The 13,431-nt window shown below is 29.8% G+C and overlaps 1 protein-coding gene across 2 annotated transcripts in view; it reads right to left on the bottom strand.

Annotated features, from left to right (window-relative positions):
* The window catches only part of LOC126890771 (elongation of very long chain fatty acids protein-like), a 113,847-nt gene that overhangs the window by 38,250 nt on the left and 62,166 nt on the right, over positions 1-13,431 (bottom strand). For both annotated transcript variants that reach the window (XM_050659957.1, XM_050659958.1), the window contains one exon: positions 12,418-12,660. In XM_050659957.1, coding sequence (XP_050515914.1) covers positions 12,418-12,660 — 243 coding nt within the window. The remainder of the gene's footprint in view (positions 1-12,417; positions 12,661-13,431) is intronic.

The following is a 13,431-nucleotide window of genomic DNA, read 5'->3' as shown; positions in this document are numbered from 1 at the left end:
GTAAAACAAATTTGCTTATAATGTCAATCATAATATATGATCAAATGCATAGTTTACGATTCTATAAAAAGACATACAGACTTTTTTATAGTGTCTCGTATAAATAATAAAAACGTGGTATTATAAAAATAATTATTTTTCAAATCAAAATAATTTTAAAAACAAAAAAATTTCCAACGCTAGGAATCGAACCCGGGTCGCCTGGGTGACAGCTGAAAGCCAAGTATTCTAGTCCATTAAGAGATGTAAACCACGGAGATAAATATTTGACATATAAGTGTAGGGTTTATCCATCAAGTTTCATATTTTACCTTGTCTTGCCTAAAATCCCCGGTTTTGGGCCAGCTGACACATCATTTGGTAATAAGCTTTGGAACACCTAACTAAATAAAAAGGAAACAGCCATGCTAAAATGCTCCAGTAAAGTTTGACACTACCTCCTTAGGCTACAATCTTAGGTGTTTTTTTTTTAATTGTATCGTTTAGACATCTGGCCATTCTACTGGCTCTATTTATTAGGTATTTTACCTCTTCTTTGGTATTGTTGTCGGGTGGTAGATTAATTCCCAGGTATTTGAAAGTCATTACCTTTTGTATAATTTGATTGTACAACTCCAATTTACATCTTATTGGTTCTTTGACTATTACTAACCTTTTTGTTTTTTGGGCTAATATTTCCATATTCATTTCTATTGCATTAATGTTGAATTCGTGCAGTAATCTTTGTAAGTCGTCTTTGCACTCTGCTACTAACACGGTGTCATCAGCGTAACAGAGTATTTTTACCTCCCTATCGCCCATTTTGTACCCTCTTTTTTCTTCATTCTTTTTATTATTGCACCCAATATTATATTAAACAGTAGAGGACTTAGTGAATCTCCTTGCCTGATTCCTGTGTTTGCTTCTATGGGTTCTGTTATTATTCCATTGACTTTCAATGCTGTTTTATTCCTTACATATATGTTTTCTATTAGTTTTATGATATCCAGTGTTAAATTTTTGTCATATAGTAGGCGTATCACATCTTTTAATTTTATTCTATCAAACGCTTTCTCTAGGTCTATAAAACTAAAAAAGGCTGGTTTGTTATATTCTAATGATTTCTTCGCTATTTGTCGTATCACAAAAACTGCATCATTACGTGATCTTCCACTTCTAAATCCTTGTTGTTCATCCGATATATTTATGCATGCCATTATTTTCTCCATCAGTACTTTTGTTGTGAGTTTCAGTATAGTGTATAGTGCTCAGTAAATTTATTCCTCTATAGTTACTGGGATCTGCCCTATCACCTTCCTTGAATAACGGTTTACCATTCTTCTGGAATTCTTCCTGTATTTATTATTTTACTTATAAGGATATTCAGTTCTTTGTGAAGTCTATCTCCTCCGTATTTTAAGAGTTTATTAGCTATTTCATCTTTCCCAGGAGCTTTTCGATTTTTCTTTTTTTTTAAGATGAAAATATTTCTCTTATCTTATTTCATAAATATTTTAAAATAGAAACTAGCCAAATCGGTTCAGGGCCCAGAGCACGCCAAATAGAATTCTATTTTGCTGACGTGACAAAATAGAATTTCATAATGGGAGAATCGACTGTTGCTAGGCAACGTGACGACGCTAAAATAGAATTGTATTTGGCGTGCTCCCGCACCAGTTATCTGAAGCTGTTATACAAAAGATTTAAAAAAAAATAAAATAAAGTTTATTAAACGTCACTTAATGTTGACATATATAGACAAATGTCCCGGCCAGACTTAGTGACTTGCCTCATTTAGGCTCGCAATTTTTTCGTCCAGCATGGATTTATTTGAAATTTTCACAGAAGGTAGGGAATAGTCCAAGGATTATTTTCTATATCATGCTGCTGTACGCTAAAACCTTGGGGGTAGTTGCCACCCCATCTCGAAGGTGGGAATTTTTTATTAAATTTTAATAATGTAAATCGATGTAAAAAGTAATTCTATGAAAAAAATATTTTTTACATTTTCTTCGTAAAACTAATATTTTTCGAGTTATTCGCGCTTGAAAGTAACAGTTTTTCGACGAAAAAATCTAGTCCTTTAGAGGGTTTTTGAGAATACCTCGAAAAATATGCATATAATAAAAAAAACTGTAGATATCAAAACTGTATCTTTTAGTAACACAAATCAAATTCTTTGTCTATAATATCTTTAAGACTAATACAAACCGAGATACGGCACGTTAAAGGTTAGCTTTTTTTTGTCAAATGTATAATTTGAAATATTCAAAGCCAAATGCCGGGAATTCTTTGCATTTGAGGAAAATTTACACAATCTTTTTTTAAGTATATAATTATTTTATTTTCAAAAAAATAATAAAAAGTTTCTAGCATGAAAATTTAGCAACTTATGATCAAAAAAGGGTCGGTACCTGCTTTTCTCTACGGAAAAATCAGTGAAAACAACCCCCTAGCTACTCTCCTAATAACAAATTAATCTTAACCTTTCTGTAAGTTCTTGTATATTTGTATTACCAACACATTCAAGAAGTTTAACCTATTTAAAAGGCCTAATTTTAGAAAAATTGGAATTTAAAAAAAATTGATTTTTTGCAATTTCGTATTTTTCACCATTTACTTAAAAATATCTCCGAAAATACTGGAGTTACAAAAAAAATGATAAATTACTAAGTTGTATCTTTTTAATGGTTAAAATTTAGTTGTTCACAGATTTTTATTACAGTGAACAATTAGCGAGATATAGCTATTTAAAACCTCTATTTACGAGCAAACACCCCCTTTTTCGAGCTCTTTAAACCCACACCAATTAAAAACTAACGGATCTTTGGAATTTAATTTACACAGTCTTAGAGCTCTTCAAAAATCATACAAAATCGTTTATAAAAAACTTTTTACCGCCAAAAATGAAGTTGCTATGTTTATAAAACCATCTTTTTTTTTTCGAAAAATTCGGTCCACTTATGGAGCATTTTCAATGTATGTATAATACCACAGAACCGGTTCGTATAACTGGAAGATGACTAAAAAACTATTTGTATGTACTTGTTTTTCTATATAGATCAATTAAATTATCTATTTATAAAAATTGTAATGTTAGCTGGTTTTTAAGGGTTTATATATTATGATATTGTATCCTAAAGCATAAAACAATCATTATTTAACCAATTAACACCAAATTTTACCCGTATTAAAGTTTGCACTGTTTTTATATAATTTTTGAAAATAAGGGGTAGTTTACACCCCTAAAAATAATGAACTTCCTTGAGAATGATATAAAATATAAAGTACAAGGTGAGATACTCCTAATCCTAAATTTTTGTGTAAATCGATGCAAGCAGAAAATATTCTTTTAGGATAAGTAAATATTTTTTATATATAGCTCCAACAAGGGTGGTTATAAGGGTTGAAATATTATGGTAGTATATCTTAATGCAGAAAACAATCATTATGTTACTAATAAGAACCAGATGTTGATAATCTTAAAGTTTAAAATGTTATTTTATAATTTTTTAAAATTAGGGGTAGTTTTCACCCTTAAAAACCAAAAGCGTACAACGGCTCAATATAGAAAATGAACTAGAGGATGAAATGAGCCTAATCCCAAATTTTTGTACAAATCGATGCTGGACGAAAAAATTGCGAGGTTTTGCCATTTTTTCAGCTTCATTTCCTCGACTAATTAGCCATTTATAAGATTAGATGGTTTTCACTCAATTTGATAAAATATGAAGACGTTGAATAGGGAACTTGCACATTTTTTTATTACATAATAATGTTCAGTTTTGTTTAAAAATAAGATTTTCAAAATTTCACGCTTCAAAAACTCATAATAACTTATAATAATCTTCTGTAAAACAAAATAGTTCAAACGACCCGTGACGTCACATAGTTTTATTATATAGTTATGTTTAAGGTTATACTTAGGTATATTCTTCTTCTAATTCTTTAATTAATTGGCCTCGACATACTTGGGTATCTGTCCAGCTCATCGTCGCCGAATAAGGGCAAAATATTTTTATTCTTATGACATATTTATCGTATGTCATTGTAATAATATATACCAGTTTGTTGATATTGGAGTTTGATACAGTTTTTGAAGGAAAGGAAAGAAGGTTCACTATGGAAAATAAAACTATTTTGTAAAAGTACAAGTTTTCTATGAATAGTTCAAATGATCAAAAACACTTAGGCGTCACATAACTGTATTTTCTACTGACGTTTATAATGTCTTATTTAAAATTATATACAATTTTGTTTACTTTGTTGGTGCAAAATGTAAACATATAATCATATGACGTCATGACGCGTTTTGGGCTAGCTGCTTTAATTTGAATTTAGAATCGCCTTTAGGGGCCAAACGGCACACAAAACCAGCTTTTTTATCTTTGATAAATGTTTTAAATTATGTTCCGTTGTGATTTATAACATTTTTTTTATTTTAAAATTTTATGCAAGTTCCCTATTATCGACGTCCGACTGCCCGTCCGTAAACACAACGTCAGTATACCAGATAGAATGCCAAATGAGATGTCAAATTAAGGATAGACAGTAGCGCGTCATCAATATTTTTGTTTTTCGAAAGTTCTGCTAACTCTCAACAGTGAGGCAACAGTGCGTCGGTAATTCGACACTGACAGTGACATTTATACTATCAAACACAATAATTTTTATACTCATAGGCGCGAAATGTTGCTGAGTCAATCACGTTCGATTTCTTGTTATAGAAAATCTATTTTTAGTAGATCCAATCTGACACAAAATCTAGGCATGGGATGAAAAAGTTTATTTGAAGAAAGTGTATTTTTTTGTTTTTTCTAATGGCGGTACAGGCTCCTTTTTGCAATATTTTATTTAGGTATAGAGTAATTTCCACATACTAATGTATTTCTCAAATTTAGTACTGTACCGCCACTCTTTTTTATATTGTGTGCCAAATATCTCGACAAAATATTCAAACAAAATCAATGGGAAAATCCCAGTAGATGGCTGTATACCATAATTATTAAAAAATCATACAGAAGTAAAAACTTCGTTTGTACAATGCTATAAAAAAAGTTTATTAAAAACCAATCAAACTCATCCGATTGGATTCGCAAAACGTTTTCGATCTAGATCAGATCATCTCCAGTGCCTAGAACGAAGTATTTCCACGTTAGAATGAATGCAAACATGAAACTGGCAACCTTATGAAAATATAGTTTATATGATACTTAAATGATATTTATAGCGACTCAAAGTCGATGTTAAAAGATTGAATGTGTTAGGAGTTGTCAAAGGCAACATGGTTCCCTGCTCGATATGAACTTGTGGTTCTTGCCAGTTCAATGGACACAGGCCAACAAAAGTGAAGAAGATGACAATCTAATTATCAGACAGAAGCGACATGACAAGACAGGTAGTCAATTTTTGGTTATTGAATTTAAAAATAGTGTTTTTTTGAATTTAGATTATTAGTTAAGGTGAATGTATATTAATAACTGTATTAAAGTGTAATTTAAATTATAATAAATTAGATTTTATTGAAAAAGCCTAAATGGCAACTCTCTGTTACAGAAATAACTGTTGTTAATGTTAAGTTGATAAAAATATTATTGATAGTAGAGTCAATGACGTCATTGATGCAATTTTGAAAAGAAGACGTTAAGTTTGAAATAGAAAGAGAAAGAAAAATAATTAAATATGAACAACTTATAGACGTACAAAGATAAGATACATAGTAATGTTGTCAAATAAAAAGAGTAATGTTGGTTGCCTATTATTGTCGTTGTAATGGTTATTATCAATTTGAAAAAATATTGTAATGTAATTTATTGCCTGAATTAGTGAACTAATAATTTGAAATCTATAGAAGGTAATGGACTAAAACAGACTGAAATGGAAGAAATATATATTACTGTAAAAGTTTTTAACGAGAGAAGAGTGTTTAACTGCATCAATGACGTCATTGACTCTACTTTGCATAATATTATTAACCTTTGGCATTCATTCTAACGTGGAAATACTTCGTTCTAGACACTGAAGACGATCTGATCTAGTTCGAAAACGTTTTGCGAATCCTTTTGGATGACTTTTAATGGTTTTTAATGAACTTTTTTGTATACCATTGTATACCATTATACACCAAACGAAGTTTTTACTTCTGTATAAAATATTCAAAATTACAGCCGCAGCCTTGAACCGCGTTTGTTGCTATCTGTTGACCGCTACTGTATGCTCTTAAAGCTTATAACCCAAGGATGGTAGTAAATTTGACCCTAAGACTTACGGTTTTAGAGTTGCAACCCAAAATAATTTTTTACAGTCGCTGAAATAGTAGCAATACTAAAACAAATATATACTTCCGGTTTCATGCGTACCTGTCCGTCTGTCCGCCAATATAACTCCTCGGTTACTAATAGGCACAGATGATAAAATGACACATGAGGTGTCGAACGAAAGCTTAAGCGGCGTCCTCAATAGTCCTCATTGAGTTGACATTGTCGATCGACTTTTTCTATCGACACTGTCGACCGACAAATCGAAAAAGCTTCGATGTCCACACCAGGTAGGCAGAATATTTGTCGACAGTCGAAACGAAAATGTGTGACGAAGATGGCGCCATTATTGTTTGTGCCGCATTTGTTATTATCACAACTAAAAAACGTAAATCATCGCGTAAAAGTAGAAAATTAAAAGTCTTCAAAGTAGAAATTGGTGTAGCGGTAGTAATCTGAAGGAAGTTTTGAAAAAGGATGATATCGATATGTTGAACCTTGAATAAAGATGTAAGGAAGGTTTTAGAAATTTTTTTCGAATGTCGGAAAGTGAATATGAATATTTGTTGCAAAAAATCGGGCCAAAAGTTTGTAAGGAAGACACCAATTGTAGACCTGGTCTTATTTTTGCCACGTAAAAATCTTTCATAAGCAAACCATTTACTTTTGTACACATCCTCCGTGCCACTGCCAGATTTATTGCCATCCTTTTTTTTTTATTTCTCTTGCTAACTGGCTTTAAAGATTTTTTATTTTTTTGTTCTACCACCTGCTTTTCTATATTAAATTCACTGGCAATTTCCATCAAAGCATCGTGTCTCATGTTTCGGTCTTTATAATATTTGCTTCTAGTGTTCCATAGATTTGTTTTTAATTTGTAAGTTTCAATAAATGCAATCACTTTTTCTTTTTCCCATTCCATTTTGCCGACAAGTACAAAACACGAGACTTTAGATGAGGCAGACTACGCCGCACGCTGAATTATTTTTACTGTATTTTTAAATGTCGAAGGTCGAAGGTCGAATGCACGTTCACACTTCTGATTCGACTCGACTACCCTTTGATTTTACCGACAGAGCATGGAAAACCAGTCGACACGTCGATCGACATCTTTTGTCGATCGACAAAGTCGATTGCCGCGTACACACTCAGTCGAGAGTGTCGATAAACACAGTCGATCGGCAACGTCGACTCAATGAGGACGCCGCTTTATAATCCAAGGATGGTAATAAAGATGAGAAATTTGACCTCGGACTTCCGGTTTTAGAGTTTCAATCGGAGGTACCATTTTAAAGTCAACGAAGTAGTATAAGCGATACATTATTTGACCTGACTTAGCAATATGAGAACAAAACTTAGTTTTTATATCATTTGCAGTTAAAAAGTTTTAACCGAAAGTGCCGTATTACGTATAGTCGCAAAAATACATATCAATCCAAGCGTATTGAAAAGTAGAGCTTTAGTCTTTAGTTCTGGTTTTGACGTCATTTCCGTTTAAACATTTATGACCGAAAGTTTAGTAAAAATGACTCAAAATTAGTGAAATCGTATATCAATCGACGCAAAGTTACACAAAGACTTCAAGTATGGACTCCTGGTTCTACACCTAGAGAAAAAAATTCTTGACATAAAGAAACTTTATTAATATTTAAGAAAGATCGACTTGGCATATTGCCTAAGAAATATATCTTTGTATGTAAGATATAATTTTCTAAAATATTTCAAATAAATTCTACTATAGCCAAAGAAATATATCTTAAACATGATTGAACTATCACTTTCTGGCAAACTTCAAACCCATTTATCAGAAAGAAATTACACTTGATGTTAATTAATTTTATTAGTCATAAAAATATATTTTCTACACATTAGAAAACTATTCTTTCTGAGCAATAATATTTCTTAGTAAGGAATATTATTATTTTACTATTAATAATTAATTTATTTAATGTTAAGAAATATATTTCGTAGAGATAAACGTATATTTAGAGTTAAGTTAATATTTCTTGAAAATAAAGTGATATTACATACGGCGAAATAAATCATTGTGTTAAGGTAAAATCATTATTTATTAATAAAACAAGATATAAAACATTATTATTACATACAAATATTTTCTCCACTCTTAAACCACTGGCTTCTACACAACAATAAAAGGATGGAGAGGCAAATCCAACTTCCTCAAATTTTCCTTCTTTTGTTAATAGCACTTTGTATATCAGCAATTCCCTAAAACAAAATCGTTATGTAGAAAGAGTAAACTTACTTTAATAAATTTTTTTTATAAAGATATATATATTTATTTTGACAAATTTAGGAAATACAAAAAAAAAACAAATACACGGCCCCACATAAGAACTATTAATACTAATAATAATCAATCATATTTAGTTCAAACATGGCATTATTTAACCTACACATCTTTGTTTATTTTTTTCTTTTTGTTAATGAAATATTAATTATTTATCTGTATAATATTAAGTCACACAATAAACATTGTTTAGCTAAAACAAGAGGGAAAATACAACTAATGTAAAACATTGAATCAGACATAATAATAAGTAATTTTCTTAATTTTTATAATCTAAAAGAGACAGCATACGTAATCGTTAAGAAATTTTATTACGGGAAAGTATTATTAGTTTACATCTAAGTAATTTAATACATATTAACTAATTCACGGTTTTCGGCAATAACATTTCTTAACCATAAACATATATTCCTTTTAGACTAACTGATTTCTTTATCTCAAATAAATTAACAGAAAAATCCTCAGCGTTGCACCCGCCATGTTTGATATAGCGTTATATTGTATATTTTTTATAGAAGACGATACATTCAAGAAACCTATTATAGTTGATACATAAGTATACACATTTTTAAAAAGGTACTTACATGTATGAAGTTCTACCATTTCTGGAAGGCCCCGCAGATGGTTAATAACTCCTTTCTTAATATTGTTCTGAAGCTATATATTATATCATTCTGTCCCAGCTTTAAATTGTGGCATATTTCCCAGTTAGAATAATAAGCTCCTTTATTTCAGAGTCGTCCATCATTAAACCTAAAAAGCATATAAAGATACTATTATGTTTCTTTTTTAACCATTCGGATACGCAACAATATTATTATTACATCTTAAATTACTCAATTTACTTTTATTTAATACCTATATATGTACGTACCTTCAAAATATCCGTTAATTTTTAAAGTACACCAATAAATCCAACATCCATCTATATGAACATGAACATATCACGCCATCTTGACAAACACTGACGACTAAATCATAAATAGTTAATCTGCGCAATTCTTTTGTGGAAGAAAATCCCTTTGCAGGTAACATTTCGGCATTAATGACAAAGTTTTTATTTTATAACCACAGTTACTACAGAGGGTATTTCTGAAGAATTATTTCTTGTGGTTTAAAATATTTATTTGATTGCAAGAAAATTTCTTGTTCACAAATATAAATATGGATTAACTTAACATTATATTTCTTATACTGCAAAATATTTGTAGTTTTCAATTTAAGAAATAAGAACTTTAGGATAAGAAAATTAAATGTAACCATTAATGCATTTCTTAGTATTGAAGAAATTATCTGTAAGAAATTATTGAGTTGTGTTCAAAAAACTCGTTTCTTTATATGTGAACCGGTATGTTTAAGTTAATAGGATTTGTTAACTTTTAAGAAATATTGCTCAAAGAAATCGGTGTTTTAGGAGCAAAGAAATTGTTCTCTCGGTGTACTTTAGGTCACTTTGGGTGAAAATCTATGACTTAGTACGAATTTTAATTACTTGTACACCGAGAGAACAATTTCTTTGCTCCTAAAACACCGATTTCTTTGAGCAATATTTCTTAAAAGTTAACAAATCCTATTAACTTAAACATACCGGTTCACATATAAAGAAACGAGTTTTTTAAACACAACTCAATAATTTCTTACAGATAATCTCTTCAATACTAAGAAATGCATTAATGGTTACATTTAATTTTCTTATCCTAAAGTTCTTATTTCTTAAATTGAAAACTACAAATATTTTGCAGTATAAGAAATATAATGTTAAGTTAATCCATATTTATATTTGTGAACAAGAAATTTTCTTGCAATCAAATAAATATTTTAAACCACAAGAAATAATTCTTCAGAAATACCCTCTGTAGTAACTGTGGTTATAAAATAAAAACTTTGTCATTAATGCCGAAATGTTACCTGCAAAGGGATTTTCTTCCACAAAAGAATTGCGCAGATTAACTATTTATGATTTAGTCGTCAGTGTTTGTCAAGATGGCGTGATATGTTCATGTTCATATAGATGGATGTTGGATTTATTGGTGTACTTTAAAAATTAACGGATATTTTGAAGGTACGTACATATATAGGTATTAAATAAAGGTAAATTGAGTAATTTAAGATGTAATAATAATATTGTTGCGTATCCGAATGGTTAAAAAAGAAACATAATAGTATCTTTATATGCTTTTTAGGTTTAATGATGGACGACTCTGAAATAAAGGAGCTTATTATTCTAACTGGGAAATATGCCACAATTTAAAGCTGGGACAGAATGATATAATATATAGCTTCAGAACAATATTAAGAAAGGAGTTATTAACCATCTGCGGGGCCTTCCAGAAATGGTAGAACTTCATACATGTAAGTACCTTTTTAAAAATGTGTATACTTATGTATCAACTATAATAGGTTTCTTGAATGTATCGTCTTCTATAAAAAATATACAATATAACGCTATATCAAACATGGCGGGTGCATCGCTGAGGATTTTTCTGTTAATTTATTTGAGATAAAGAAATCAGTTAGTCTAAAAGGAATATATGTTTATGGTTAAGAAATGTTATTGCCGAAAACCGTGAATTAGTTAATATGTATTAAATTACTTAGATGTAAACTAATAATACTTTCCCGTAATAAAATTTCTTAATGATTACGTATGCTGTCTCTTTTAGATTATAAAAATTAAGAAAATTACATATTATTATGTCTGATTCAATGTTTTACATTAGTTGTATTTTCCCTCTTGTTTTAGCTAAACAATGTTTATTGTGTGACTTAATATTATACAGATAAATAATTAATATTTCATTAACAAAAAGAAAAAAATAAACAAAGATGTGTAGGTTAAATAATGCCATGTTTGAACTAAATATGATTGATTATTATTAGTATTAATAGTTCTTATGTGGGGCCGTGTATTTGTTTTTTTTTTGTATTTCCTAAATTTGTCAAAATAAATATATATATCTTTATAAAAAAAATTTATTAAAGTAAGTTTACTCTTTCTACATAACGATTTTGTTTTAGGGAATTGCTGATATACAAAGTGCTATTAACAAAAGAAGGAAAATTTGAGGAAGTTGGATTTGCCTCTCCATCCTTTTATTGTTGTGTAGAAGCCAGTGGTTTAAGAGTGGAGAAAATATTTGTATGTAATAATAATGTTTTATATCTTGTTTTATTAATAAATAATGATTTTACCTTAACACAATGATTTATTTCGCCGTATGTAATATCACTTTATTTTCAAGAAATATTAACTTAACTCTAAATATACGTTTATCTCTACGAAATATATTTCTTAACATTAAATAAATTAATTATTAATAGTAAAATAATAATATTCCTTACTAAGAAATATTATTGCTCAGAAAGAATAGTTTTCTAATGTGTAGAAAATATATTTTTATGACTAATAAAATTAATTAACATCAAGTGTAATTTCTTTCTGATAAATGGGTTTGAAGTTTGCCAGAAAGTGATAGTTCAATCATGTTTAAGATATATTTCTTTGGCTATAGTAGAATTTATTTGAAATATTTTAGAAAATTATATCTTACATACAAAGATATATTTCTTAGGCAATATGCCAAGTCGATCTTTCTTAAATATTAATAAAGTTTCTTTATGTCAAGAATTTTTTTCTCTCGGTGTATTTTTATGTTGTTTTTATGAAAACCGCATAATAAAATCTTCCACTTACATAATGTGAGCTTATGTTTCAGGTTAAAAAACAGCTTTTAGAAATCTTAACATTTTAGGAGATCTATACCCACTTGACCTGTTACTATTTAAAAATGTATTAGAGAGCAAATTACATACATTGAAATAAACAATAAATGATTTTATAAACAAATTATACAATCAAATAATACTTACAATTTGTATTAATGTTAAACTTTTTTTTAATGTGACGTTAGTTCTCCATTCGGAATCCATTGCAGTCAATAAATAGTATATGTACATGAGAACATGTGTAGCACTATTTAAAAGACCAACTATGAATGAAGCTTCGGCTAAATCGTATCTGAAATTCAAGAAAGCGCCAAAGAATATAAGCCCATGGTGGTAGAGGTGAAGAAAACTGGCTTGTCTATAGCTTTTTCGTAATATAAAGAAAACCTACAAAATATAGATGTTTTAGCTGTAGGCAGAGTATAATGCTATAGAATCCGTTTTCAAATTTTTTCAAATTCAAAAAACGAAAATTTTTGAAACGATTTTTCTAGAAATCTGTGTATCCTATTCACTTTAAGCAAGAGTAGCTTTTAGTACACTAATGCTTCACAATTTAATAATCCAATATCAAAAATGCTTAAAAATTGCAGACAAAGAAGTTTTGCGATAAAATAACCGCTGGCCTACGCAAAACGGACGCCTGTGATCGGTACTAGAAATTCCCAATTAATGAAATCGATTTATCCTTGAAAGATAAATAGGCGTGCCAGTTTTCGTTTTGCTAAATAGAAGTGTTCTGGAGTTTCTGGTGTTCTGGATTAAAAAAAAACTAATTAAAAAGCGCCATCTTTAAAGAGCTCTAGCTCCATTAGGACAGGAAGCATTTTCGATCTAGGTGAATAAGGTTAAATTGTCTTAAAATTAACTGAGGAATCGCCGGTCTTCGTTTGTCAGGAGAGTTTCTTGACACCCTGTATAAAGAATTAATGGAAGATTGAAACAAGTTTTTTTAATATTTCAGAATTCGTCTATGTTGTTGCTCAATAAACTAGAAGTATGTCTAGGTACCTAAACAACACAAATATGGCATATACTTCCGATTTGAAATCAAAAAGGACCGAAATTTTACGCACCAATTAACATCACGAATGAAGCATGCAGACGTGGTCCGTCAGTGAAAATAACAATCATCGGTGGGGAATCGATATGTGAGGC

The sequence above is a fragment of the Diabrotica virgifera genome, chromosome 8, assembly GCF_917563875.1.
Source record: "Diabrotica virgifera virgifera chromosome 8, PGI_DIABVI_V3a".
Taxonomy (NCBI): Eukaryota; Metazoa; Arthropoda; class Insecta; order Coleoptera; family Chrysomelidae; genus Diabrotica; species Diabrotica virgifera.
This window is presented reverse-complemented; position numbering and strand designations above follow the sequence as displayed.